The following is a 27,797-nucleotide window of genomic DNA, read 5'->3' on the forward strand; positions in this document are numbered from 1 at the left end:
CGACCGTGTCGGATTCATCTACCACAGCACGGCCGCTGCGGGCATAAGAGCACCACACCTCTGAAAAACTTTCAACAATGTCAGCCTGTCGTTCCTGAACATGCGTGTGCAAATCCTACTTACAGTGGGTCTGGGTCCGTGTCCCATTGCTTGAAGACTTCGATGATGTCGTAATCTCCCTCGCGCGTAGCCAGTTCGGCCGCATCTTCAGACTCTGGCGGCAGCTCGAGATCGATGGCGTAGTCGACCTCAACGAAGCCGTCCCACGGAACAAGCTTTTTGCTGTGGAATTCGTGGTAATCAAATGTGCTGCTGGCTCCACCTGGTACGATCCAGTGCCTCGTTCGCGCCCAGTACTGAAGATCTCCAGCAAGCAGTTCGGGGTCATGGCCCTTCACAGCGGGGGAACCCTCCAAATCGTGCACGATTTCCTGCGGATTAATATCCTTCTCTGCCGCGCGAGCATCGAACCAGCGCTTCAAACGCTGCTCGGCTTGATCTCCTTGCCACTCCTCTGGCTTCTTGTAGTTTGGGTTCCACTGGTACTCAGCATCGCTAACTTCCCAGTTCTGAGTGAACCCGAGGACGAGGGTGAAGTTGGCGTGCTTGCCGCGTCCTTTGTTGATGCGTCCGATCTGGCGTGGTGTTAAACCCGACAGAAACTTCGAGATGCCATCGAAGTTGAAGTTGCGAACCCTGGAGAAGAATTATGTGTCCTGGTTCCACATTACCAGCTCCATCGCCTTCTGGTACTGGGCTGCCACCTCTTTACTGAYAGTGACAATGCCGGACTCGTCCACGACGAGGAAAGTGTTGTCCTTGAGGATCTTGATGATAGCGGTGAAGGGATCACCGCGGGAATACTTGCTACCACAGGATGAAGCGTAGGAGGCTCCAACTCTCTTGCGTAAGGCATGGCGCTGCTCGTAGAAGAAGTATCCGAATATCTGGTCCCTAACCTCCATAGGAAGATCCATGAGACGAAAAGGAGCATCATCACGCGCGCGATGGGATTGGTAAGCCTGGGTGCTAGGGTGGCACAGTTGGCGTGACTAGRGCTTCTTATCAGTGCAGTCCGACATCACATCCTGTCAAAAGAGACACATACCTTAGGTGCCTTCAGTGTAGGCCGCGTATGCAACGCATCGTCTGACCCCTTTGAGATTGTCTCAATGCGCGGGCGGCCTATACTTGCTGGACCTCCGCGTGATAGTGCGTGGGCTGGCGGCGAGGGAGTAGCAACCTCGAGTGGTGGCGCCGGAATGCCTCGAGGTACACTGTGGGCGAGGAAGGATCCCGCAATCTTCGTGGTGGCGGCGACGATGTCCGCGCGCCGCGAGTTGCTGGCTTGCGAGCTGATGGCTTGGAGGTCTACGTGCGAACTCTGGAGCGCCTGCGATGGTCGAGGTGCGCGAGCTCCGCGGGTTGGGTTGTGGCGCGACCCTGCATTGTGAGTATCTTGCTCGCCAACTCGAGCTCTTGAACCTGGCGCTGTGCGTGAGCCTGTATGCGAACATGAATCAGCACTCCCATCGCGCTTGCGAGTGCTCGGCCTGCGTTGAACCATCCTTGACGAGTGTCTGTGGATGCGAGACGAGGTGTTGATTTCGTTGATCGAGTTGGGCGGAAGGACTTTGGGCATCATACTAGTGCCGGCGGGGAGCTTGGACGCGGGAGGAGACTGCTGTATATACGAGTACGAAGCGTCGGATTATAATTCTTCCTGCCGGCTACTTCCCAAATAGGAGATTACACTCAGTGCATCAAACAGAGATCCAGCGAACGTCTCTGAGATTGCATTGCGAGATTCTTCTACTCTTCGAAACTGCGTCATGCCGGAAGTAATTGATAGATGTCTAGGAGATCTCGAGAAGGCCTAAGCAGAAACTGCGTTGATGTTGCTCTACGCTGTACTGCCTGACTATACAAAGCGTCGCTATTTGAATAGAATCGCAGTGTATATTGCCAACTCAGGAGGTAGACCAACTAACTCCCCCACGAAGAGTGAGAAGGAGCAGATCCAACGCAAAACACAAACGAATGTCGGGCGCCAAAGACATAGGCAAAGACACCAAATATTCCCCTGGCCACACACGCATAAGCTGCAAAATGTTTTCCCTTGCTGCATGAAGCTGCGGCATGGATATTATTGCGTTATATGGCAGAGATGTCCATCAACTTACAAAAAGGGGCTTGAATCCACAAAAGCTATCCCAAGGGGAAAAGGGGAGGTAGCCAAATCAAGCTTCAAAGCGAAAAAAGCAAAAAAGTCCCATTCGTCGAAGAGACTGAAGTACTCTGAATTCTCATTCATAACCTCTGCTATGTTACCCAGAAAATCGCATATGAGAATTGTGTCAGTGCAGGTTCTAAAGCCTAAAGCAGGTGGAGATGGCTCTAGAGTCGCGGAACTCCATGTCCGACTAAACTATACAAAGGCTTGTTTACTAGTACATCGATAGGAAGCTTCTATAGCACGCTGACTATATTAAGTACTTATGAAAGATAGATAACAAGGATCGGGGTAGTCGGGTGTTACTAAGTATTAAGATATAGTATAATGCTACATAGATAGACTGCATTAGAATCCCGTATAACAAGCGTAAGAAGGACACTATAACGCCTACAACACAAAGAGTATATACATTTCACTACACTCTTCCTTCTTTGTAAACGAACGCGATACTGCCCATAGGAGGAGGAAGCCGCTACCGCTGAGACTGAAATGGAATTGAATGTAAGTGATTTGTATTCTACTTGTTTTGTTCATATCATAGCACTTTAATCGTCAATAATCATAATCTACGTTAAAAACGAGGGCGAAACAAGGGAAGGTTAGCCTATCACAGCTCATCTACAAGGAGAAAGACTTCCCCTCATCCCATCCCATCCCATCCCATCCCATTCCATATCCCTCCCCATGAGAAACGCCACCCAAGAAAAGAAGATCACGAAAGGGGGTATCTTCCACACCACACCAGATCGCATCAAAATCAGACCATGCCCCTCCTACCTTCTCTCTCTCCGAAATCCTCCTCACCACCAAACAAGTTTCCTGCCTSTCGACAGAACTTCGCCTCCCCTCTACCTCCCAGACTCTCACTTCCCCAGCAAACAACGCAAGCATCCAAGACACCTCCCAAGACATTCTCAATCGCACCGAGAACGGCGAATCCAATCGTTGCGGCCATCAATCCCACCACATATGCATACATGCTTCCCCTCAAGCCTTCGAATTGTAGATTGTGAGCGACTCGGATCCAGCCTCCAAAACCGAGAGCGATACTTGCCAACCAGCGGGAGGCTTGGAGGATCAGTTTTGCTAAGCGGTAAGGGAGGAGTGTAGATTGACCTGCGGCGCCGTTGAAATGTTCCCGACCGAGAGTGTTACTTGGGTTGGTTCTACTTGTGAGGTTCAAACTTGAAAGGCCACGGGCAGCGATTCCCAGAGGCTGAGAATGGATAGCCGCGTACGTCAGAGTCAGCGGGTTTGTCAACGTCGCGAGTCCCTGTGGAATCATCCAATACGTGCACATCCCTAGCAAACCGCTGACTCTTCCCGGCAGGATAATCAACGGCAAGCGGATCAAGAGGGAGAGGAATGTGCTCAGACAGATGGACCCAAACAAAGCGCCCGTGGAGTGAAGGAAACTAGCCTTGACAACTTCGGCGCTGGAAGGTTGGGGACTTGCGAGGCGGTGAAAGTACCATTGGGAGACGACAGCTGCAGTCGTCGTACGTTGGATTCCGGCAATGACGGATAGTGCCCAGAGAAGTTGGAGGACGAAGAAAGCGCCGAGCCACCATGAATTAGCGGAGAGGATGAACGATTTCGGACCGGAGGAGGAGAAGTGGCCGGAGAGGAAGACGCGCTCGAACATGAGGAGCCAAGTCCAGGAGGTGACGATGACGAATCCGAGAGCGGTGAATCCAAGAATGATGAGGTATGGGGATGCCGCGAGGATCTTGACGCTGAATTCAAGAAGCTGGATGGCCTTGTTGAGGGAGTGGCGGTTGTGGATGACGGACCATGTCCAGAAGAAGGCCATGATTGCCGGGATGACGGAGAACCAACGCATGAGACGATCTTGGATGGAGTTGCCGTGTGCAGCGCCGTGGAAGCTGCTGATGAATGGGTAGAGGGAGAAGGTGACGWGGAGAACGGGGACGATGACCAGCATGCTGAAGACGAGTGGTCGGACATAATTGCGAAGGAGTGAGAAGAGGAGGAGGGATATGACCACTGCGAGGAGAGTGTCCCACWAGAGCATGTTGGTGCTGGCGCGGATGACGGTGAAGATGGTGTCGCCGAGGGGCGTCTTTGGGGTGGATGTTTGGAACCAGACCAGGACAAAGGCGGCGATCATGGCGGAGTGAGAGATGACGAAGAAGCTGGCCCAGAAAGCGTCGTGTTTGGGCACTTCTTCTGTGGGGAGAATGACGGTCTGGGGCACACTTTCGGCCAGAGATGCCGGTCGGGGATGCATCATTTGGGTGGCCTCGTCCGTCTCCATGGGGAGAAATGCGCTGTATCGCTGGGGTTTGGTGGTGGAGCGAAAGGGCTGGAAGGGTAGTGGCGGATCGTCTTCTTCGTCGATGTCTCGAGTGGAATGTAGACGGGCCAGAGACTCCGGCGGTTCCTCATGAATGGTGGAGTTGAGATCAATGTCGACCAATCTGCCCTTTCCCCTGCCGCTCGCACGACTTGTCGGACTGCCGTCGTCGTCGGAGGATGTGGTGGGATGCTCACTCTCTTCCCTCGCCCGTTGTCTGTCGTGGTTTTGGCCGGCCAGCGTCTCCATTCCTACGATTCCATCATCTTCCAGTTCGGAACTCTCCGACATGTTGCTGGGTCCTCCAAACTGCTGCCTCGATCGTTGCAAAGCGTACGTATCCTCCACTTCTCGCTCGTGATCATCGCCTTCGTCCTCGTAGTCGGCCGTGGCGCTGAAGAAGAGCGGAGCCTGCGGATCATTCCGGGCCAGGCGGGATGCAAAAGGAAAGCGAGATTGAGAGCGTGAGGGAGCGCGCGAATGTTGCGCACCCGGTCGCTGAACATATCGCGATTGGGAGGAGTTCGAGGGCATGCGTCGTCGGCGATCGAGAGGGGTTCGGGAGGGATTCCGCTGATCTTCCTGCACGTTGCTCTGCGCCAGGAAGCGCGAGGCATCTATCCGCGCATGTCAGTCACGCGAGCTCCGGCGCATGTGCGGAGGATGGCGGCAGTGTTGGGACTTACATTCGGAAAACATGCTGCCAGCCAGATGCGTACGTAGAAATGGACGGTTGGAGTCGGAGTGCGATGTGGTAGTGGTGATGGAAGTGGAAGTGACCGTGTCCGAGCTCGTGAAGTCGGTCGTGTGCAGGTAAGTAAGGTAGTAGTGAAGGTCGGGCAAGTTACAACGATGGATGGYCGGATCCGGATCTTGCGGTGCAGTGGAAGCTCCTCTCTAGCAAGAGGTCCGTTGAGATCAGATGGTTGGACGATGTGCTGCCCGTCTATTGCAACAATAATCTACACTCTCATGAGATTTCGATGCGTAGGGTGGAAGATAAGGGCGTAGGAAGAGGGTGGATGGATTGTTGATGACTGGAGTCGGTGGATGATCACAGTCACTTGCAGATCCAAGATCGATAAGCTCGTGATCAAAGAATCCCCAAGTTAATGCCTGGCTAGCTGCCTGACGCGGTGCACTTAGTTGCCGACGAGTTGTCAGCGCCCTCTTGACCGCTCGACAATACAACTCGCACTGGTATTTGGATGATGGTGGACTTCAACAATATAACAAAAGGTCGCGTGGTTGGCCGAAGATGAACGAATCGAAAAGCGCCTTTGATCATCCTCACCTCCGCATCGTCACAAAGAGAGCTGAGCTCCCCTCGCTAATCTCCGTCGGCGATAAGGAGCTTTGAATGATAAAGTCGTGGGACAAGACTGTACAGAATGCAATACTGTATCTACCACCCACACAAATTTCGTCTGTGCCAAGTGTTACAGCACTTCAACCTTGACTCGTGTTCCCTCTCCGCTTGATTGGCACAAGTCCCGTCTTCGACCAATGCACAACAGATCAATCCGCTTCCGGCACGTCTTTACGACTCACATCAGATTAGATGAGTTGAGATGAGATAGATCAGCCAAGAGGCATTCCGGCGTGGTAGGATTCAGTCATCGATACTCGTCATGCTCAGGTCATGTGTTGGACACGATCAAGAAAGAAAGATGACGAAACCTTCCTTCCCTTGCGCCTTTCTCCCATCAAGCCATGTTAAGCTTTGGTGCCTGGCTTGAGCCTTGCTGAGCCTTGTCCATCACAAAGCTCAGACCCATCCGGGCGACCACGACTCCCTCCCCACCTGCCCAAAGCGGTCCGGATGCCGTACCTACCACCTCAAACCAACGCTGTCCGGATTAGCTCGACAGTAGTACTGCACGCATGATAAGGTAAGGCAACCTTGACGCATCTCTCCAACTTCTCCATCATTCATTCATCCTCGCCTCCTTCTCTCCAGGAAGACATACATCCCACCATGTCGTTCCTCCGACAAACATACCTCYCTCTCCTCCCATTCCTCCTCCCCTCCACTCTTTCGCAATTCGTCCCTGTTCCTACGTCTCTCAGCAATGCTACAGGTTTCTTGGACATTCCCGTTCGCTGGAAACTCGTTCCAAATGGAACTTGTGAACTTACACCCGGCATCAAGTCATACTCGGGCTATGTCGACGTTGCACCATCGCAATCCGTCTTTTTCTGGTTTTTCGAAGCTCGCGAAACGCCCCCAGAGGAGAGCGAATTGACCGTGTGGATCAACGGCGGGCCGGGTTCGAGCTCGATGATTGGTCTTTTCGAAGAATTGGGGCCTTGCAGGATCGCAGAGGATGGGAGTGTTGTTTATAATCCGCATGCGTGGAATCGGAAGAGTAACATGTGAGTCGACGCCGCTCGTGTTGATGATTGCCCATATCAACAGCAGCTCTAACCTTATTGTATGCATAACTCCAACAACTAACACCAATCTAGGCTCTTCATTGACCACCCAGCTCAGGTCGGCTTCTCGTACTCCAATCCAATCCCAGCTTACGAATCCTCATCAGGGAGCATCGTTCAACTCCCAGACGCCACTTGCCCAGACTACGCACCAGCGGGATCATGCGGGACGTACTCTGCACCCAACACGACCAACACAGCCAATTCCACCCTCTCTGCCGCTCCCAGCATGTGGCGGACCCTTCAGGGCTTCATGGGTGCATTCCCACAATACTCCCGCTCCGACTTCAACTTCGCCACCGAATCCTACGGAGGTCACTACGGTCCCATCTTCAACTCTTATCTTGAATCACAAAACGCTCTCGTCGACTCAGGATCCCTCCCAGGCGCCAAACACATCAATTTGAAGACCCTCCTCATCGGTAACGGCTGGTATGATCCTCTGGTCCAGTATGCCGCCTTCTACAACTTCACCGTCTACCCAGGCAACACCTACGACTACACACCCTACAACAAATCAATCGAAGCAATGCTCTACAATAACATGTACGGTCCTGGAAACTGCTACGACCAAACCGTCGATTGCGCGAATCGCGGGATAAACTCAATCTGCATTGCTGCCGACAACTTTTGTGCGAGCGAAGTAGAAAGCGTATTGGACAACATCCCCACGAGAGACGAATACGACATCCGTGAATTGACTCCCGATCCCTTCCCACCAAGATACTACGAACGCTACCTCAACTCACCCAAAGTCCAAGATGCTGTGGGAGCTTTTGTGAATTTTACCGCGGGTTCAAGCACCGTGAGCTCAGCATTCAGCTCCACAGGCGACGATGACCGTGAGGTCGGAACCGTTTCCGCAATGCGCAAGCTCGTAGAGCAGGGAATCTACGTCATCATGTTCGCCGGCGATGCGGATTACAATTGCAACTGGCTGGGGAACGAAGTCATTGCCGAAAGGATATCCGCTCCGGGATTCCAAGACGCCGGATACACCAACATCTCCACCTCCGATGCCATCGTCCACGGACAAGTTAAACAATCCGGCAACTTTGCTTTTGCGAGAATCTACGAAAGTGGCCACGAAGTTCCCTTTTACCAACCCGTTGTCGCGTTGGAGATGTTTGAACGAGGCATCGCAGGAATGGATGTTGCGGAGGGGAAGAATGGATGTTTCGAGGGAGGGTATAAGAGTGTTGGGACGGAGAAGAGTTTGTACAGAGAAGGAAATGCAACTATGCAGTTTGAAGTGCTGCCCAGCAATTCTACGTACAATACTACGTTGAATGGGCCGAATCCTGTGGCGGAGAAGAGGATGGAGGAAGGGGGAGCGAAGAGGGAGTTGAAGGAGAGGAAGAGGAAGAGGGCTTTCAAGCCGGTTTATTTGCCGGTTTAGAGGTAGGGTGGTGTGCTTGTTCTGCCAATAGAAGGAGGACAACACGGATAGATGGGATGAGCAGATGATCATTTGATCATATGCAGTATCGACTGGGAGATTCCAGCGAACTCCCTCTTGCGTTGGAAACCATCTTTTCGATCAAAGCATTCTCCTACCCGCACAAAGAGGTGAAGGATATCCACTTTGGGACTTCACCCACCTAATGAAGCGAATCGTATGGGGAAATTTCACACTCGATCGCCGAGAAAAAGAAGAGTGAAATCAAAGTTGGTGTCATGCACGCATCATATTTTCATTCGCAGCAGCTATCTGCAAAGAGGTAGCCACCATCATTTTATATTCGTTCATGATCCGTAACGGCCTGCCTTGTGAGATTTCTCAAGTGGTATCACCATCTCTGATGTGCCCTCTTCATTCCCATCGAGACATCCTCGCTGCTGCTCTGATTGTCATATTCATGCATCATCGCTAATTTTTTTCCACATTTCTTTGTTGCATTTAAGCGTTGCCATCAACCTTGGCGATGTAGGCCAAGAGGTCAATGACACGGCGAGAGTAACCCCACTCGTTGTCGTACCACGAGACGAGCTTGACGAAGTTCTTGTTGAGGGAGATACCGGCCTTGCCGTCGACGATGGAGGAAGCTGGGTTGCCGATCAAGTCGGAGGAGACAATATCATCCTCGGTGTAGGCAAGAATTCCTGGAAACATCATGTTAGCATTGCGATCTCATAATGCATCTCAACAAATTCATACCCTTCAGCTCGCCCTCGGAGGCCTCCTTCAAAGCGGCGGTAATCTCCTCGTAGGTGGCACCCTTCTCAATGCGGCAGGTCAAGTCGACAACGGAGACGTTGGCGGTTGGCACACGCATGGACATTCCGGTGAGCTTGCCGTTGAGGTCTGGAATGACCTTGCCAACAGCCTTGGCAGCACCAGTGGAAGRTGGGATGATGTTCTGGGCCGCGGTACGGCCTCCACGCCAGTCCTTGGCGGAAGGACCATCGACGGTCTTCTGGGTGGCGGTGTAGGAGTGAATGGTGGTCATGAGACCCTCAATCATGGTGAACTTCTCGTGGATGACCTTGGCGAGAGGAGCAAGGCAGYTGGTGGTGCAAGAAGCGTTGGAGATGACGGGGATGTCAGAGGTGTAGGTCTTGTTGTTGACACCCATGACGAACATGGGAGCATCGGCGGATGGAGCAGAGATGACAACCTTCTTGGCGCCTCCCTTCAAGTGGCCGGAAGCCTTCTCGGTGGTGGTGAAGACACCGGTCGACTCAACAATGTAGTCGGCCTTGGACTCGCCCCAGGGAATGCTGGCGGGGTCGCGCTCGGTGTGGAAGCGAACCTTCTTGCCGTTCACAATCAGGCCCTTGTCGCCGTCGACCTCAATGGTGCCCTTGAAGACTCCGTGGGTGGAGTCATACTTGAGCATGTAGGCCTGAATGGATGTTAAATGCGATTGTCTTGGCCATTGTTCATGGATTGACATACGGCGTAGGTTGGCTCAATGAAAGGGTCGTTGACAGCCACGACGTTGACGTCGCCATGCTCGACGCTGCATGTCCTTGTCAGCCAATGTCTCCTTCTGATTCATGCTCATGATGAAGCGACTCACGCATTGCGGAAGACGATACGTCCAATGCGGCCGAAACCGTTGATACCGACCTGCGGTGAGGTAAGTCTATTGTCCCGCCATGCTCCTCCTGCATCATCTCTTGCTCGTGGTACGTACGTTGACAACCATATTTGCTGTTGTAGTTCGGTGATGTGCTGTGACGGTGTGAGTGAGAGGGAGGAAGATGGGTCTGCGGGATAGCACCTACGCTTTGTTTGGGTGTTGTTGTTGAGAGAGAGGAAGGCTTTGCTGAGACGTAGATTTGATCAAGGTGGGGTGGTTTTAGCGCAGCTTTTTGGAGGGGCAAGGGTCAGAGATCTGACGTAAACAGGCAAGCACGAGCCGAGAACGACGATAGACAACTTCAATCCGAAAAAGCAACACTTTCCTTCTATATCGGCCGCCAGAAACACCCTCGGCTCATGCGGCAGCTCCAATCCGCTTCGATTCTATACCGCTAGTCCGTCTTGCCCCGATGCACCCGTCAACCGAGAGCACGAAGCCATACCGGAAGCCAGCTCTCCATCAGCGTCCCCGACTTCCCCCGTTCGTTCATCCCTACTCGCGGTCGTGCCCGATATGCATATCATTCTGATCGTGGAGGCGCCCTTGGCACTCTTTCTGACCTCACCTGCTCCGTATTGTGCTGTTTCAAGGTGTTGTGGGTGAAGTACTCACTGTCGCACTCGCGGGGAGCTCCGATTTCGGTCCGTTTGTTGAATTGGCCGAGTGCAGGCCAGCTGGGATCAGCTGGCTGACTGGACTGAGCCAAGCCTCAACGTAAACACGAAAGATACAGAAGAGTATGATGTGAGAACGTGGTGCGTTCCCATTTGTGGTTTGTATGATTAACGGTGAGCAGATATGCCGATGCCGGCAACCATTTCGAGATTCGCTGCCGTCTCGTTCCAAGGCACCTACAATCTTCCTGACGATAAGGGCAAGAAGTTTTCATCCGCTATCAAGTCGGCAAGCTCAATTCTGTTCATGATCGCTCCCATTCTACCAAGACGCCATAGGCGCAGTTTTCTCATCACAGCGTCAGACACATTGTTCTCATTCTTGAAGCTTGCGGCTTCGCCTTCCCAGCGGCTTCTGTTCAGAGCTATCGGCCGTATGCTTGAGCCCTGGCGTACTGGATGATCGATGAGCATTCTTCTGACGGCATTCTGATGCATCCGCCAGATGCTGCTGCCTAACATGTTGGAGCGTCTGCTTCTGGTTCTTTGAACAGAACTCCTGACTGTACATGCGACAAGGAGGGTCCCCGTTCTGGTGACTACGTTGCAGTGCGCAGTTAGATGAGCGATAGATGGCCGGAAGGTGGTGGCATGGCTCAAGGAGGGAGGTCTCATGCCAATTCTGAATCCTGGGTTACCGCCATTGAACCTTGGTTTGGACTGACTCTCGGATCTCCTGCTCAAGTTGGAAAGTAGTAGATCGAGGTAGTTTCACAACAWTATGGCCGTCATTATTGTTGATGAGGAGAGGGCTTGACGATGCGTTTGCCGACTCTGGTGCATTCCCAGCGTGAGCTCATTTTCTGCGGCTGGCTTGCGCTTGACGATTGGCCAATCGCGAGTGTCGATCGGTGCTTGATGGCGGCTTTCAAAAGCTAGCTCTATGGATCGTAAGCAATGGAGGGTCTGGTGGGATGCGCAACACACACCCCGCTGCTTCTTGGAAATTCGTCCAAAGGCCTCGGATTCAGCTTCGACGATCTACTTCATAGAGATTCCAGTGGCTTCACGCTTCTGGAGCTCATTCATGAGTTAGGGCAGTGGCTGCGATTGCGTTGGCGGCACTGCGGAAGCTGTGAGGGCGCAGTAGTCGAGAGAAACTACCCGAGTAGGTAGGTTCTAAGAGCCTGACGTCGAGGAGAAGTAGTGGCCGAGGTGTAGCCACCATGTTAGCAAGAAGAAATACATCAATTCCCACCCCGCTTAGCCAAGACTTCAGCTGCTACTCCGCCATCGCCGAGGTGGTCTCGAGTTGCTCGACAAAATTCCCCAGAGAGAGTCCACGTTATGCTGCAAGCTCGGAACCCGTTTGAGTCCGCGCCGTAGCAGGGCTCAAATCTCCCCCATGGATGAGTTAGGAGATCATCACTGCTTTCAGCGCACTCAACTTGGCTGCTGCGGCGGCCAGCATAGTCTTGCCCAAGTTCTCTGCGCCGAGAAAGGCTTGAATCCGCCCGTTGACGAGTGTGTCCATTTTGACCGATGATGTGAGCTGTCACTATCAGAATTTGAGTGGAGAAGATGGCAGTTGAAGTCAGAGTATTTTACCATTACGGACGTAGCCGCCGCTAGGCTATTTCTCAACTTGGAAGCTGGAAAAGGGGCTCGAACTCTTCATGCGCACGCCACAAGATGAGAGAATATCATGATGAGAACCATGATTCGACGAGATGCACCATACTGTTCGGATTGGAGATGCACCTTCAATCGTATGGAGGTCAGCAAACGTATTTTTTTGCTCGGATGTTCGACGGTATAGCTTCCATTGGGCGGACTGCCGAGTAATACGTCTGCATCGCCCGTTCTGACCACTTTCCGAATCTTGCCCTAACGCATGGTGAAATGAGCACGAGAGAGGTAGGGAAGCATAGGAACAGGACGTGATACCTTGGGTTCACGAAGGTAATGACTTTATCATTGTATCATTGCCTGTCAACTCTACCAATTCCGCTCGATTTATTCCACCGCTACCATATTGTGCAGCATATTATTCCGCTCCACTATCGCTGTAACTCTTTGACTCCGTAACTCTGTTCTTTTATTCTTCTTTCCATCATGGCAGCAGACCACGCGATTGGAGCACGAACWCACACTGGTAGTCATTCGCACGCTTCACAAGACCCCTCAACTTGCCTTAAGGCTCGTTCTACCGTATAATCACCCGAATCCCCAGCGTCAACCTCGTCCCCATCTTCTTAAGCGTCCTCGTACCCTCCTCGAGGAGCACTTCGTCCATCATGTTGTCGACCTGTCTTGCCGCCAATACGACGCGACCACGAAGTTGAGTGGAAAGTGAAATGCGGAGCGCGAAGAGCACGCGCGAAATGACCACGTACCTTGAGCAACCCGCTGCCAAGACTTTCCCAATCCGGAAGGCGCATTTCCTGCTGCATGTACTCCGATCTCCATCCCAGCAGCTGTAGAGAGACGCAAAAAGCTATAGTTGCACAACTACTAAGGTCTTGCCCTCTGCACAGTGTCCCTTTTGATGGATAGGGCTGAGATATGTCTCGCATAGCATCTTCTCGTCGGTATCTAGACAATTCGCTTAAATCCCCTCTCTACCAGGCATCACATTGACAGCTATACGACCAGTTAGTATACATGCTTGCAGTCTATATCTCAGTGTTGAGACCTTTTACTTTGCGTTGCACCAGAGTCAGAGGCTGCCCTGCTGTAGGAAGAACTGCCTCGTGCCAGGAGCCCCTTTCTCGACCGGGACCTGCCGAGATTCTGTTTCAAGATGGAAGATTCTACGCTGTGACGTACGTACTTAAACACTCTAAAATTTCAACTTCTCGCCTGCGGGCGTTTGGTCGATTTGGCCTGATCCCGGTTGGGGATGGGGATCAATGGATCCTAGGGGAGGGGAGGATTATAGATCCAAGGGGGATCCGAGGTTTACCATGAGCTCGTGACTTATGGGTTTCTCCTCGAAAGGACGCCCCGGAGCGTCCTATTTGTCAAAATCCTGAGCTCCACGTTCTTTTTTTTTGCCTGTCTTGGCGAAGGTGGATTGGCAGAAGGGGATGGCTCGAGCATGGTGGTGGAAGCACGCTGGCATGGCTTTCGGCTCTTTTAACGTCGTTAATGACACGCATGCATCTCCTTAACAGTAATTCCATTTCGTGACTTGCTTCCTTGTTTCGAGTTGGGGGGCCCTCGCTGGGACTACTTACACGATCCCAAGCTCCGAACTTCTTGCCTTCGAGCGTGTGGCCGATGCAGCGGATGAGAAGAGGTCGCCGTTTTCCGATCAGCGAGTAGAAGGATGACATTGACAGATCCAGGTGGGATCATATTCGCTCCAGCAATGGTGTGAGATCTAGAGGTTTACCATGAGGATGCTTATGGGTTCGCCTAGGAATCGCTCGCTTGCGAAGAGCACATTATTTAGCCAAAGGTTTGGACACTGAGGAAAATGCAAACCGTCTCGTTATGCTTTTCGCTTTCAACGCGGAACGCTGGAGGGAAGTACTCCAGGACGGCCACTTTGATCTGGCTTTGTTGGCTCACCCAAAGCTTTATGTGTTCGATCGTCGTCAATGTCCCGATTAACTGCAGAGCTCCTATGAAAACGATGGATGTCGCGGTCCTCGGCGGAGCTGTCATCGTTGACACGCCTATCTTGCCCAAACTTTGCATGAGCGGAAGTTGTATGAAGCAGACTCGATCACTCCACCTCGGACAATACAACCTGGCTGTGGAAAAGTATGGAAGAACATAGCTACTAAGGACTGGATTCTTTTTGGACATATTTATGTAGAACCTCAAAAGCGCATAGCTTGCATGAACCCCACAGCACCGGGAGTATACGCAGATACAAAGTCCTCGAAAACCTCAAGAACGCTAGCCGTCATCACAACGTTGTCGACCCACCATATCCTCATCTCATCTCCGCGCCTGAGCCGATTATTCTCCGTCTATTTACGCTCCCGCGTACGCGTACGCCAATGAGCGGCACGCGACTTCCATGTGTCCTCCTTGTTCGAGGGCGTCTGACCAGTCGCATTCCACAAACGGCGAGAATCTTCGTGATGAACGCTCGCGTCATGAGCAATCAACCGCTTACGCGAGGGGAAGTCCAGGCGACAGCGCTGGCAATGAGAAGGTTTGCCGGTGGTGATACCTCCGTGATGGTCATTCTCCTTGAACTCAGGGGCAGTGACAATTGCCCTAGGTTGAGTGGGAGTGTTGAGAAGAGATGGGGGCTGGTTGTTGTAGGCGTCAGAGCCGAAGAGGGCGGGTTCGTCGTTCTCGTTTGCGTCCAAGATCTCGCCATCTTTGCGCGCGGACAGCTTTTCGTCTTCAGCCTCTGGCTCGTTTGCCATGGTGGATGGATCTGGCGCGGGCACTTCTTGGCGCATGGGCTGATGTTGCGGCGCGGGCAGGTCAGGATGAGCAGGTCGCGGAGCGGGCGAAGCTTGAAAATATGAAGCTTGACGAGTGCTTGGTAGTGTCGGCGGCGGCATCGCGATCACATCTCCTAGAACCAGCAGCGCCTTTCCAATCGCAACCAACCAGCAGCTCATCGGCTCCTCCGCAACCCTCGAGATCGCATGCAGTTGTCCGACAAACTCTTGTAGAGACACTTCTTCATCGTCGTTCATCTGCGCCTGCTCGAGGATGCCTGCAGTCGCGATTTTCAACTTGCAGAGCTCGCCTGCGACGGTTAGGAGCTTCGCTTTCGTGGAATCAGGGATCGGCTCCGTAGAGGCACGGGTGAGAGCGTCGATGATCGAATCCATTTTGCGCGTTGGGTGTCGATGGGGAAGTCCAAGCTGAACTTTCAACGTTTGCAAGAGTTCGTTCAGGCCGAATGCCAAGACGCTAGGCTACTTTCGAGCTTCAGCGTGAGTGAATCATCCCCCAGCTTTCACGACCGTTCTACTCCGGCCAGGCGCCCGCCACGCTTCCCTGGCCATCCCATGACTGATTTTWGAATATATGGTATATATTGACAAGACTCTGCCGCCTGTCTCCGTACACCATCCGGTCGAGGAGTTGGCAAGACGCGGATACTGCGTCATCGCATCTGGTCACTTTTATTTCTCATTTACGAGGGTCTTGGCGTTTGTCTCAAAGTTAAAGTCAAGCCCGAAAAGATTCCACCTTCGTCTCTTACTTCGCCATTCCATCCAACGCGTTCGATGATCCTCGAACAGTCACGAAGATGGATATCGAAAGCCTGCTGAGCATATGCGAGGCTCTTTGCACATTTGTAGAATGTGKTGAAGCTGTTCGCGACATGTATAGGTTCATCAAGTTCATCGCCCGGGATGAGCGCGCAACAGCGTGGGCGACGAGGCTACGCATCGTCAGACCTTCGAACGCGATCCGCACCCAGAACCACATGCTAGCACTCAACTCGGACGACTCCAGGCCTTCTGCTGATAGAGAAGCTTCCATGATGCAAGGTGCGATTCTCCTCGACGCGATTCTCCTCGACGCGATTCCATCCGACGCGATTCCCTCCGCTCGGAACACAAGTTCCGCCGCCAGCGCACCAAACGACACCAGTAAGCACATGGAGCAATTCTCCCAATCCATGTCCCAGCACTGGCATGGTATGGGCAACGGCGAATTCGCAATCACACCAAACCAGGACCATCTCTGGCTCTCTAACGAGGAGAAGCTATCTTCGTTATCTGCGCCGAGCCTGTCTCCCTTGCCCTTCTTTCCGAATGACTATAAGCGTGAAGGATTGAAGACGCCCTCGGAGACCCTATTGGCATCGAAGAAAATCACATGTTTGTATCACAACAACTCCGGAGCACTGTTGTACTTACTAATGTCACGCAGACAAGAGCCACTCAAGTTCGGCCGTGGCCCAAGATCCTTCGCCGCTCTCGACCAGGAAGCGAGGAGCCAAGCGATCTCGCACAACTTCAAGCCTCCAGAAACAGCATACATCAGTGTACCGCCGGAAGTGTCGCCGTAGGTTCCTTGCTGTGCATGCGCTACTCAAAACCATCCGTAAGAGCCGATTGAAGTCGGGTAAGGACTGTCACGTTRGAATATCAACGCCTCGATAAYGCTAACTCTAGATTAGTAGCAGCTCATAAGCGTAAGATATGAATGGATGACGACGGAATTGATTGGAACGGTATCGGAGATGAAGAGGCTGCGATCGCGCCTCGCGGAAGCAAGCGCAAGTGTGATGAATCGGAGAGCTCGTCGCCAGAATGTTCGCCGTCTGCGAAGCGGGTTCGAGCCAAGTTTGTCTGATGATTCATGCGAATTTCAATAAGTAGATGGGTGTCTTTTAGCGGATAGCGTCTCGTTGTGAGTTGAGAATGTCGGTGCCACCTACCGCTCTCCACTACATGAACTATACTACTGCTAGTTTTGAACGAGGATTGTTATGCGTTCGAGGATACCCTTGAAAAGTTGCCGACAGAAGCGCGAATTCCAGCCCAAGTAGAATGGACGGCAAAAAAAAAAAAGGAAAAAAAAAGGAAAAAAAAGTCCCTCTACAGAGGGTAGTTTGAGGGTATCACGGTTGGGTGTGTGAGATGCTCAAAGGTAGATAACTCTAACGCCGTAAACGATCGCTTTCATGAAGTTTTTGCGTCCAGACTTGCGCTCGAAAGCACAGCAGGGGGGTGATACGAATTTCTTCAAATTGGCCAAATACCCTGAGGTCAGGATCGCTAAGGTGGATCAAAATGAATGTGTCATTCCTATTCTTGCCAGCTGCATTTCTCCGCGACCATCTCAGGGGCACGCTCAACATAGATGATACAGCCAGATACTCCTAATCCGAGAGTCATCGGCCAAACAGTGGGATGTCAAGGTGTATTCAGAAATTGAGGATGTCAAACTCCAATTTCAGCCGGGGTTCTATGCGAGAATTTGCCTAGAGTGGTCGCGAACAATCCTCAACAATGTATGCCCACGATTCCACTTCTAATCAGTTCAACCATCCACGTATTCAACTACACTACCTACCCTTCACTGAAGAGTCCTAGTAGACCCAATTGTCTGAAGATGAAGGTTTGACGAGGATGATAGGTGTTTGAATGGTGCGGAGTGGCACGGAAGTCGATTCACTTCGATCCTTCCTAAAAGGTGCCTAGCTCCAGATTGACCCTGATGACTAAGGAATCACACACCTCAAAGAACCTAAGCTTCCAAGCCAGCGCGCTTCGTCCACTTACCAAACACCTTCATCCGCCACAATGGACTCGACCATTGGCCGAATCATCGCTGGTCAAATGCGATGGTTTGCAGAATATACCACGCGCGTCGCCATGGGTGCAATCATCGAGGGCATTTGCATCTTGTTGATGAGGGCCTACGGTCCCATTCCCGCCGCAGATGCCGAATGGATCGAGGAAGCTGCTCGCGCAGAGGCAAGAAGACTCGTCGCGGAAGAGCACCCACAGGATATTGCAACTATGCACGGCGTTCTCCGTGCCATGTCCGAGAGGATCGTAGCACTAGAAGCGCAGGGCTTGCAGAGAGAACAAGTTGTACCACAGCAGGAGGATCCGATGGGTACGCCTAGAAGCTTCGTCAGACTACAGTCTCGCTAATACATAATGCAAGATACTGGCGCAGCGCAAACTTCAGCTGACCTTCCGACAATACCATCGCGCGTGGAGCCGACCAACGAGTATCGCCCAGCGCATGGGAGCTCGAGCCCGCTCTCACAGCCTGCTGATGGCATTGAGGCACTGGATTCAGACGTCGAGCGCGAGCTCAGATACAAGGAGGCGCGAGTCATGTATGTCGAGAGCAAGAGAGACCGCAAGCGCGCGCAGATCGAAAAGAAGTTTGCCAAAGCCGACCGCCGACGCCTCGAGCGCAAGGCAAACAAGCGAAAGCATAGACTGATCGAAGGCAACAACGCCTCATGTGAGGGTAGCGATGAGAAGCTCGTTTGTCAGATGTGCAACCGGAAGTTTCTTTCCGGAAACAAGGTGCACCAGCACATTCGAGAGGATCACGAAATTGGGGGAGACGGTCTTCGCAAGAACGATTCCCGCTCCAGGACCTCAAGCACACGTGAGTAGAAGTACAACAGCAAGCCATGTTTGAGCATCAAGTTTACTGACACGAAAGCAGCACTACCTATCCCGCCATACTGTTCCCTTTCTGTGGAATCATTTCGCTCAGACGATTCACCGCCGAAGCGTGTTCGCCAGTCTCCAGTCTGAATCACGGCTTTGGGACGACTGAGTCCGAGAAGAAATGATCATCCTCGGGGGCTCGTCCGATCAACTAATTCATGTGTTCCAAGTTGTGCAATTGACCGTGGCTTGAAGCATCGCCATGGATTGGTGCAGGGCAGATTTGTCGATATGAGGATTATTCATCAGGACAAGGCATCCTCAGTCATATCCATAATGTCCTGAGGCCTCGCTCTCTACAGGCTCGATGATTTGAAGCCTATTAGAATTCCTGCTACTAGCAGAGTGGCCGTCAATTAATCGAGAGATCAGTTCAGGGCGCTGCTCTTGTTCATGATTTCTCATATCGACAGCTCTGGTGCAGGGTGCGATCGTACGCGTGGGAAACGATGATTTTCTGATTTCAGATGAAAAGCGATGTTTTCGAAAGTTTGAATTGGAAATCTGCGCKGGCTCAGGTGGAATTGGATTGAGTCGAAGGAAGCTAGTCCGGACTCTGCCAGGGGTTCCACCACAATCAATTCAATGCTGAATTTTTGCATGTCTGATTTTGCATGCTTTCAGTACGCTGTCTATGGTCTCACATATATAAGGCGCGAGAACGCTGGATAGTCCAGGGCGGATTTCTGGGTTCCGTTGATACTCCAAGCAGGTATTGCTTCGGCACGTGACAAAGTAGCAAGCGGGTGCCAAGAAATCCCGAATAAATAGAGTAACGGCGAGACCCAGCACGAAGGACCATAACGTAAAGCATTTTGCAAAGAGGCAGCAGGAAGGAGCAAAATAAGCAAAAATAAGGTGTGGCCACCCCAACACAATTGCTTGTGAAAGAGTGACAAGTACCCGACTACCAATTCAACTTGAAAGGATCATTATCGTTTACAAAGTGGCAGAGGGAGATGTGACCAGATTTTCTGGATGTGCGCCCGAGTGATGGAAGCTCACATTGGCCAAGTACCCGAAGGCGACAACAGCAAGTCTCAAATGATCCAAGTACGTCAATTCGCTAATTCGCTCGGCGAAATCAAACATTCACTTGGCCTGCCGTCTTGAATAAGCTAGTGTGTCGGCACGATCCTTGCGGGCCGCATCGTCATCTATTCAAAGTTCAAGCTTCGTTTGCTCTCCGCACGCATTGCACATCACCATCTGCTTCTTGCCTCCGACTCCTCCGCGCTCAGTATGGAGTCGATAATCGGCAGACTGGCCAAACAACAAATGCGATGGGTGGTGGAGGTGTCAACGAGGGCTCTCATTGGAGGAGTCGTGGGCAGCTTGTGCGACGTCATCTGGAAAGTAGCTTTCGGCCCAGATGATGCTGCTGACCTCGAGCTGTTGGAGGGAATAGGTCTTCGACTGGCAGACCTGGAAGGTGTTGAGATCAGATTGCTGTCGCGGCTTGTCGAGCAAATGATCGCGACGAGGACGAGACTCGAGACCGTGGAGGCCAGGGTGCAGAATTTACAAAGGATACAAGCAGCTTCTCATGGTAAGGTCGCCGCCGATGTGCCCCTTCAACGACCACGAATCGAAGTATGGCTAATCGGAGTTATTTGCGCAGCACATACCGAGGAAGCACGCGCACCAGACTTTTCCGTGGCAAAGAGCGACCAGATGCTACGCAAGGCTGGGCGAATGCGCATCCATTACAGAGTCATGAAGCGTGCAGCCAAGCGCGCTGAAGCCAAATTGCGTCGTTCAAGAGAGGCCGCGAACAAGCGGAAGCGCAAGTTTGCCAGACTCGCACTTCTACCCAGCAACCCGAACCTCCAGAACTTGCCAACATATGGTCGCGAGAGACTGCAGAGATCGCACTACTTTCATTTATGCCAGCAAACCTTCCCTTCTGGAAATAAGATGTATAAGCACAATCAGACCGAGCACAAGGGCGACCAGACGGGATCCCGGACGAATGACACCACTGCTTCCAACTCAAGTGCGGGTGAGTACATGATTCGTACTAGAGCCTTCTGAACAGTACTGATCCGATTACAGTCCCCGAACAGGCAGCAGCTCAGCCCATTTCGGCGACTCCAGCAGATTCTCTGTCCCCGCCAACCGTGAAGACCTGAAGGCGCCAGGGCTTTGAAGGTCTCACAACCACCCACAAACACATTCAAGCTACCAATGATAGCGAAGCCGCTGCGAGCATGGTATTCTACCCAAAATCAGCCCGGGAGAGTTGAAGAGGAAGCCTTTGATGGCTCCTCCTGCACAACTGGATGGCGGAGAATGTCGGGCATCGACAACGAACAATATCCGGCAACAGGCAGCGCAGCTCTCTGAAAGGCACATTACTCAAAAGGGGAAGGTACACTGAATGTCGTTCAGTTTGATTTGCCACCAATGCTCCATCTCTGCTCTGGCGGAGGAGGATAAGGTAGCGCTTCAGTAATTACAAGTCCCCATTGAATTGATGTCACGTCCATCAGCAGTACTCTCAAGCGACATGCTTCATTCGACGCTTGTGTTGAAAACCATGATTCGAGGCGACGTGGTTGAGGTAGTGTGAAGAGAGAGGTGAGGTGAGGTGAGCAAGAACAGTGGCGGCGGGAAGTGACGCCGACTTCGCACTTCGCTTGCTCGGCCACCATCTTGATCAGTTCTAGATCCCGTGCAAGGATTTCGTCCACCGCACCAACGACGGCGATGTATTCTTTCCTGACATCGACATCACAGCAGATCGTCATATCAGCATCGACACGCGGCAATATGGGAATCCCATCGGAGCAGGCGTCCAACGCCCTGCTATACTGCACATACGCGGCGTTTCTGTGAGCTTTGTGCAACAATCAATACCCCACGTTACACGACTGACGGATAGCAGCGTCTTTGGGCTCTTCATCGCATGGAGACTTCGTGGACAATCGGCAGGGGAATGGTTGTCAGCAAACAGAACTCAAACGGGTACAGCTGCAGAAATCGGGGCCTGCAAATCCACGTATCCCCAAGACCACTCACTCACTGACTCGCTATAGGCATCCCGCTCGCCTTGAACTTCATCGCAGCCGGTGAGTGTAGCCGTCGGGTCGCAAGACCGGTTTGAAGCGGCAAGGCATTTGGAACGACAGGTTCATCGCTCCTCCTACACCATCGAAGTTATACAAGGTTCGTACGCATGCATTCTTCGGCATCGTGTTCTCGGGTCCGACTTCTATCATACCATGAAACGCATCTAGATGAGGCTCCGAGAGCACGATGTGCAGCACTGCGGGCGCCGATTGCAAGTTCTRGCATGCAGCAATCCACCGTCCAACTCCTAGGAGAGACGATGTGAGGCACATGGCGAACTGAGCATGAAGCTGAGATGTACCGCTATGACTCGATCAAGTTAATGCTTGCGTGGGAAATGTGCTGCCGCTTCTTCCCCTTTCCCCATTACCACTGACGGAAATACTAATCCCGATTAACAATATCAGGTTTGGGATCTGGCATACTTTTCACCTACCCCAACATCGCTGCACTCGCAGGAGTGCACGGATTGTTAGTCTATGCTCTATCGTCCGGCTTTGCTCTGTTCATCTTCGCCGCCTTGGGACCTATCATCAGGAGGAAGTGTCCTGAAGGCTTTGTGTTGACGGAGTGGGCCCGCCAACGTTATGGCTCCATCACCGCGCTTTACTTGAGCTTCTTCACGTTAGTCCCAATCTCTTCCTGACACACCTAGACCCCACACTGACAGGAAGCAGTCTTGCAACGATCTGGCTGTACATGGTGGCTGAGCTCTCAGCTCTCCAGCAGGTGGTCAATCTGCTGGCCGGCCTCAATGGTCTGCCAGCTGTGATTGTTCAGTGCGCCATCACAACCATCTACACCGCCGCCGGAGGATTCCGCGTATCCTTCGTCACCGATAACATTCAAGGTGCCATGGTTCTTCTGTTCGTTGTCATTGGCCTGATCTCTGTCGGTGTCACTGTAGACATTGACCGCTCCTTGATCGCGGAATCCAACTACCTCGAAGCGAATCTCCTTGGATGGCAGCTGCTGTACATCTTACCTGTGGCAATCTTGACAAACGACTTTTTCCTGTCTGGTTTCTGGATGCGAGCATTCGCCGCAAAGACCGACAAGGATCTCTGGGTTGGCGTCAGTATTGCTGCTGTTGTCGTGGTCATCATAACAACGGTCATTGGTGTGGCTGGTCTCCTCGCTGGCTGGTCCGGAGTACTCGGTGTTCCGCCAGTCCCCACGGGAATTGAGCTCTTCAACCTTTTGGAACAGCTTCCCGCTTGGGTGGTCGGCATCGTTCTTGTCATGGTCGTTACCCTYAGCACGTCCGCCTTTGACTCCCTCCAATCTGCACTCATTTCCACCGGCTCCAATGATCTCTTCCGAAACAAGCTCAACATCTGGATCATCCGCGCGATCGTTGTGGTTGTGATTGTGCCGACTGTTGTTGTAGCACTCAAGTCTCCAAGCGTGCTGCAGATCTACCTCATCTCAGACTTGATCAGCGCATCGATCATTCCATGTTTGGTCATTGGTTTGAGCTCAAAGGCTTACTTCTGGCGTGGCTTTGAAGTCGTCGCTGGTGGTATCGGCGGTATTCTCGCCGTCTTCTTCTTCGGACTCGTATACTACGACGGCGATGCCTCTCGGGCCGGAAATCTCCTGATCCTAAGCGAAGGCCTCTACGCAAGCGATTGGTCCGCCTTTGGTGCATTCGTTGCCGCGCCAGTGGGTGGGCTTCTGTTCTCCATTGCTGCTTTTGTTGGCAGGATCAGCGTTCTGTGGATCACGGCAAAGCTTGGAGGGTATCCATTCACTGCGCTTGATCGCCCAGCGGCACCCGATGCTGCTTTTGATTACGCGGAACGCCTCAGCATGGATCGTCCTGACTCTTCTTCTGAGATTCATGGGGGAGTGCAGAGCAGTGTGGTGAAAGTGCATGGAAAGTTCTTCTAGACGGGAACATCTTGCTACAGCCAGAGCATGTTTTGACACGACCAGAATGTACATGCTTAGAAGGGTATGGCTTGCGAAGGCGATTGATTTGAACGTTGGTGAGTGTCAATGTTATGCGGTACCACATTATCTCAGATTTCAGCGCATAAATGAAGATTTGATCAAAGTAGCACTATTTGGCAGTCGGGCATGCCTTTTTCAAGCTTCAAGCCTYGGTTTGCTCCATTTCCGTAACAATCATCATGGCATATCACCGCTTACATATCGTTACTCTCGACTCCTTTGCCGCAGGCCGAGGCATAGCACATCATTGATGAGAACGCGATGCGGCCAGACTTCTGGAAAACTAGATGTGGACTGGATAGATCCTACCAGGTTGGGGGCAACTCTTCTCAATGCCCTCAATGAAGTTCAGGATATCAGAGGTGGTCGCTTCGAGCCGCAATTAAATTCGCTGCTGGGAGATGTTGAGATCGTCACGCTGATTGGAGATGGCAACGACATATGCTACAGCAAGGAAATAATGGTGTTATAATGCCGAATAAATCAGTATAGACGGCGGAGAGCTTACAGGAAAAGTCATCTCAGTCATAGAAGATCCAAAGACTTGTTTCCCAAGCAAGGGTATTTCTTGTGGGGTATCCTTCAATGTTTGGAGATGCTACGACATCTGGTCAAGGGACGCCACTTTCACGAGATAGTTTGACGAAGTACCAAGACTTGGGAGAGGATCTCATAGGAGTCTACGCTACCGCTGCGGAAGCTCGACTTGGCTTTGAGGTGATCGCCATGTCAAGGGAGAGCAAAGGGCACGAAATTGGTACCTGGAGCCCTGGATGCTCGGATTTGCATTCTCCCAGCTACGGCAGGGCTTGGTATCATATCATCCGAACTTGGAGGGGCATACCGCTGCTGTTATTATATTGCACCAACGTCCCTCAAGATCTGAAAACAAGTGATGATTCTATGGAGCCAGGGCCATCAGACGTCTCGTTCTCGTCTTGCTGCTCAGCAGAACATTCTTCATGTCTTTGGGTGTGTGGCTGCTTCTTTTGAAACCTCCGAACCAGCTGCAACAGTAGCACCGGCATCGACAGGGAGGATAACACCAGTCATCCTGTTATTAAATTAGTAACAAGATCCTCTAGACCCCTGCGATGGAGAACTCACCAGCGTGCCTCATCGCCAGCCAAAAATCTTATGGCGGCACCGACATCCCAAGCAGTACCTTCTGTCTTGAGCACACTCCTGTTCTTCCGCGACTCTCGGGCTTCTTCGCTCATGCCACCGGAATACATATGTGGTGTGTACACCATGCCTGGACAAACGCAATTTACTCTGATTCCTTCTGGAGCATGATGTACGGCCATTGCACGGGTCATATTCTGGGAGAATGATCAGAACAAGTTACAGTATATGATCCGATTAGACTTACTACGATCGCGCCTTTACTTGTTGGATAGAGCAGATGAGGATTGCCACCTCGGATTCCAGCTACGGAAGCCATATTCACGATACTGCCTTGGAAGCTATCAGACCACAGTCAAATCAGGGGATTTGCGACTCACCTCTCCACTGTCCTTCATTCTTTACCATTTCTGGAATAGCATACTTGGCCATCATAACCATGGACGAAACATTCACTTCCATAGATTTGGTCCATTGAACCATATCCACTTCAACAGCAGTCCCCGTTGCACCACCAATACCCTTGAAAATCGATCAGATAACAGCAAATAAAAACAACACAGCATGAAAACTTACAACCGTATTAACCAATATATCAACCCTCCCAAACTCCCCAATAGTACCCTCCACAACCTTCCTACAATCCTCCTCAACTGCAACATTCCCTTTCAACGAAATCCCCTTCCCAAACCCATCTTTAGCAATCATCTCCACTGTCCTCGCAGCCAATTCCTCTTGGACATCTACGCAGACTACACTGCATCCCGCTTCAGCGAGAAGAATTGCCGCTGCTCGTCCATTGCCTATGCCGTCGCCTGCTGTCCCGGCTCCCGTGACGATTGCTACGCGGCCGGCGAGGGATCTGGTTGGTCTTGTGAAATTTTCGGACATTTTGTGGTGGGGTATAATGATTCTGGGGATGGTGATTGGTGTTCGGATGTTCTTTTGAGGCTACCTTATTGAATCGATGAGAAGTTGCCGCGGGGTGGAAGTGAATGTGAGGGGCTGGCTGGCTAATCGTTGAGCCGGCGATTGGGACGAGGCTCGGTTTGCCACCGAATGAGACATTTGGCTCTTCGTAAGGCTGCTTCTTTTGAATCTGTAGCCATTGATTTGCGAGCGATATCGTCGAAGGGGAGTCGGCAAGCTTCAACTTTCTCGTTATTGACGAGAAGCGAGACCGGATGCCAGGCAATGTCATCCAACAAAGCTACACAGGACTTCACAAGGGTTGAGGTATTCAAGTTTCGAGACGCTTTATTTTCTGTCGACTTTATGCTAAGTGACCTGCTGAATTGGCCTGCTGTGGCACAGAAATAAGGCAAGCAAAGCRAGACCACCACTCAGGCGGTCTGCTCGTTCTGACAAGATGATCGTTACGATGAAGCTCATGCGACTCTTTTCGAGAGTCCAGCGTTCTCTGCAGGAACCTGTTGCGAGCAGATCGTACTCACCGTTTGAGGAATTTCAACTCCCATTCTCCCTGATCACTGAGCAGCACAGGCCTTGCCGTCGGCTTTCTTGCTGACAAATGGGTTGACCTTGTTCACCTTCASTACAACAGCAAGATTCTCCGCCGCTCCATCTGCGGTTGCTTCATTCCCAATTTTCGACCATATCGCCGAGTCTCTGCGCAGGACTATTGTGTCCTCCTCGATGACCGGCTTCTTGGCGATAGTGTGCTGCAAAATCGGCAGCGACGAAATGGWAGCCGGGCGATAGCCAGTGATTGGACGACCGTTCTCGTCGAAGATTTTCAGCATGTTGTTCGAGTCGTGTTCCAATGCCTTCTGCGGCGGTAGAGATTGAGCCCACTTCTTGATCTTCCTGGACGGGCTATCCTCATCGTCAACATTGTCACGCACCCGCTTGTTGCCTCGAGCATTCTTGGTCGGGGCTGAAGGAGAGACTTTACGACCGTTCGATCCACGCGCCTTCTTCGGAGTCTCCAGAAAAACAGATTCTGTGTCTACCTCGGAGTCTGAGCTGAAGTCTGAATCATCAGAAAGATCGTAGATCTCATCATCATCGGTCACTTCCTCAAATTCTTCAAGACTCTCTTCGCTCGGGCCATCCGGATTGGCATCAGTGTCCATGTGGTGAGCGATCTCATGGTCCTCGTACCACGGAGCCGCAGTCGCGACCGGTGTCAGGGGCAGTACTGGGGTGAATTTGCATCTGATGAGTGTCGASCATACAGACTCTTCCTTCACCCAGGCGATGTTGTGAAAGGCGAGGCTGAGCATGYCGAAAACGATGCCGTAGGCCGAGGCTGGGTGGAACTTGACGGCTCTCTCGAAGATGTCGCCTTTGCCGCTGTTGCTCTTTACAATCCTCCATACAGTGCGAGCCCATAGCTCAACAGTCGACCACTTGAATGTTCGAGTCGTGCAGTCCCCATAGGTCTGACAAGCAATGCCGTTAGCATCCATGTCACTCCCATGAATTCCTTCTTCCAGGCAGAGCAGGATGACGTCTTCTTCGAGGTTGTGGCCCTCGAAGAAGTATCCGGTCTTGATCCATTGGATGCTTTCGTTGTACCGGCGTGATTTTTGGATGCAGATGCTATGCCAGAAGGCTAGGTGTGGGTAGACGCTATCGGAGAGCAGCCAATTGTCGAGCTGTGGTCTGGACAATCCGAGGGCATTGGCGAGAAAGTCTCTACCAAAGGAGAGACTCTTTGCCCATGTTTTCCGGCCAGAGCGTCGAGGAGCTGGGCTTGTCATTGTCGGAAAATGACAATGGAAATGTTTGTTAGTATTGTGAGAAAGTGGCCATTGTCGCTGAAGAAGATATGGCAGTCGGAGCAGGCAGCAG

The 27,797-nt window shown here is 52.0% G+C and overlaps 12 protein-coding genes; 6 read left to right on the top strand and 6 right to left on the bottom strand.

The window, feature by feature from the left end:
• Positions 1–119: 119 nt before the first annotated feature.
• RCC_05905 (uncharacterized protein) lies at positions 120–1,645 on the bottom strand (the record flags this gene model as incomplete). XM_023771169.1 has 4 exons in its annotated part: positions 120–635; positions 732–1,022; positions 1,109–1,443; positions 1,516–1,645. The coding sequence occupies 4 exons, from the start codon at positions 1,643–1,645 to the stop codon at positions 120–122; spliced, it is 1,272 nt and encodes a 423-aa protein (XP_023626937.1).
• Positions 1,646–2,993: 1,348 nt separating this feature from the next.
• RCC_05906 (related to choline transporter-like protein) lies at positions 2,994–5,252 on the bottom strand (the record flags this gene model as incomplete). XM_023771170.1 has 2 exons in its annotated part: positions 2,994–5,170; positions 5,240–5,252. The coding sequence occupies 2 exons, from the start codon at positions 5,250–5,252 to the stop codon at positions 2,994–2,996; spliced, it is 2,190 nt and encodes a 729-aa protein (XP_023626938.1).
• A 1,279-nt stretch (positions 5,253–6,531) lies between these two features.
• Positions 6,532–8,388, top strand: RCC_05907 (related to carboxypeptidase; the record flags this gene model as incomplete). XM_023771171.1 has 2 exons in its annotated part: positions 6,532–6,929; positions 7,023–8,388. The coding sequence occupies 2 exons, from the start codon at positions 6,532–6,534 to the stop codon at positions 8,386–8,388; spliced, it is 1,764 nt and encodes a 587-aa protein (XP_023626939.1).
• A 501-nt stretch (positions 8,389–8,889) lies between these two features.
• Positions 8,890–10,141, bottom strand: RCC_05908 (Glyceraldehyde-3-phosphate dehydrogenase; the record flags this gene model as incomplete). XM_023771172.1 has 5 exons in its annotated part: positions 8,890–9,092; positions 9,148–9,835; positions 9,889–9,952; positions 10,013–10,062; positions 10,130–10,141. 5 exons carry the CDS (start codon positions 10,139–10,141, stop codon positions 8,890–8,892), a joined length of 1,017 nt encoding a protein of 338 aa, XP_023626940.1.
• A 4,534-nt stretch (positions 10,142–14,675) lies between these two features.
• RCC_05909 (uncharacterized protein) lies at positions 14,676–15,500 on the bottom strand (the record flags this gene model as incomplete). The annotated part of the gene is made up of 1 exon (XM_023771173.1): positions 14,676–15,500. The coding sequence occupies one exon, from the start codon at positions 15,498–15,500 to the stop codon at positions 14,676–14,678; it is 825 nt and encodes a 274-aa protein (XP_023626941.1).
• Positions 15,501–16,000: 500 nt separating this feature from the next.
• RCC_05910 (uncharacterized protein) lies at positions 16,001–16,693 on the top strand (the record flags this gene model as incomplete). Its single annotated transcript, XM_023771174.1, has 1 exon — positions 16,001–16,693. One exon carries the CDS (start codon positions 16,001–16,003, stop codon positions 16,691–16,693), a length of 693 nt encoding a protein of 230 aa, XP_023626942.1.
• Positions 16,694–17,933: 1,240 nt separating this feature from the next.
• On the top strand, positions 17,934–18,770 carry RCC_05911 (uncharacterized protein; the record flags this gene model as incomplete). XM_023771175.1 has 2 exons in its annotated part: positions 17,934–18,252; positions 18,304–18,770. The coding sequence occupies 2 exons, from the start codon at positions 17,934–17,936 to the stop codon at positions 18,768–18,770; spliced, it is 786 nt and encodes a 261-aa protein (XP_023626943.1).
• A 1,299-nt stretch (positions 18,771–20,069) lies between these two features.
• Positions 20,070–20,976, top strand: RCC_05912 (uncharacterized protein; the record flags this gene model as incomplete). XM_023771176.1 has 2 exons in its annotated part: positions 20,070–20,829; positions 20,894–20,976. The coding sequence occupies 2 exons, from the start codon at positions 20,070–20,072 to the stop codon at positions 20,974–20,976; spliced, it is 843 nt and encodes a 280-aa protein (XP_023626944.1).
• A 560-nt stretch (positions 20,977–21,536) lies between these two features.
• Positions 21,537–21,933, top strand: RCC_05913 (uncharacterized protein; the record flags this gene model as incomplete). XM_023771177.1 has 3 exons in its annotated part: positions 21,537–21,661; positions 21,715–21,794; positions 21,866–21,933. The coding sequence occupies 3 exons, from the start codon at positions 21,537–21,539 to the stop codon at positions 21,931–21,933; spliced, it is 273 nt and encodes a 90-aa protein (XP_023626945.1).
• Positions 21,934–22,598: 665 nt separating this feature from the next.
• RCC_05914 (uncharacterized protein) lies at positions 22,599–23,792 on the top strand (the record flags this gene model as incomplete). The annotated part of the gene is made up of 1 exon (XM_023771178.1): positions 22,599–23,792. The coding sequence occupies one exon, from the start codon at positions 22,599–22,601 to the stop codon at positions 23,790–23,792; it is 1,194 nt and encodes a 397-aa protein (XP_023626946.1).
• Positions 23,793–24,815: 1,023 nt separating this feature from the next.
• Positions 24,816–25,871, bottom strand: RCC_05915 (related to short-chain alcohol dehydrogenase; the record flags this gene model as incomplete). XM_023771179.1 has 5 exons in its annotated part: positions 24,816–24,909; positions 24,963–25,177; positions 25,228–25,313; positions 25,361–25,502; positions 25,557–25,871. The coding sequence occupies 5 exons, from the start codon at positions 25,869–25,871 to the stop codon at positions 24,816–24,818; spliced, it is 852 nt and encodes a 283-aa protein (XP_023626947.1).
• A 596-nt stretch (positions 25,872–26,467) lies between these two features.
• RCC_05916 (uncharacterized protein) lies at positions 26,468–27,706 on the bottom strand (the record flags this gene model as incomplete). Its single annotated transcript, XM_023771180.1, has 1 exon — positions 26,468–27,706. The coding sequence occupies one exon, from the start codon at positions 27,704–27,706 to the stop codon at positions 26,468–26,470; it is 1,239 nt and encodes a 412-aa protein (XP_023626948.1).
• Between the last annotated feature and the right edge of the window lie 91 nt (positions 27,707–27,797).

The sequence above is a fragment of the Ramularia collo-cygni genome (assembly GCF_900074925.1).
Source record: "Ramularia collo-cygni strain URUG2 genome assembly, contig: RCC_scaffold08, whole genome shotgun sequence".
NCBI lineage: Eukaryota > Fungi > Ascomycota > Dothideomycetes > Mycosphaerellales > Mycosphaerellaceae > Ramularia > Ramularia collo-cygni.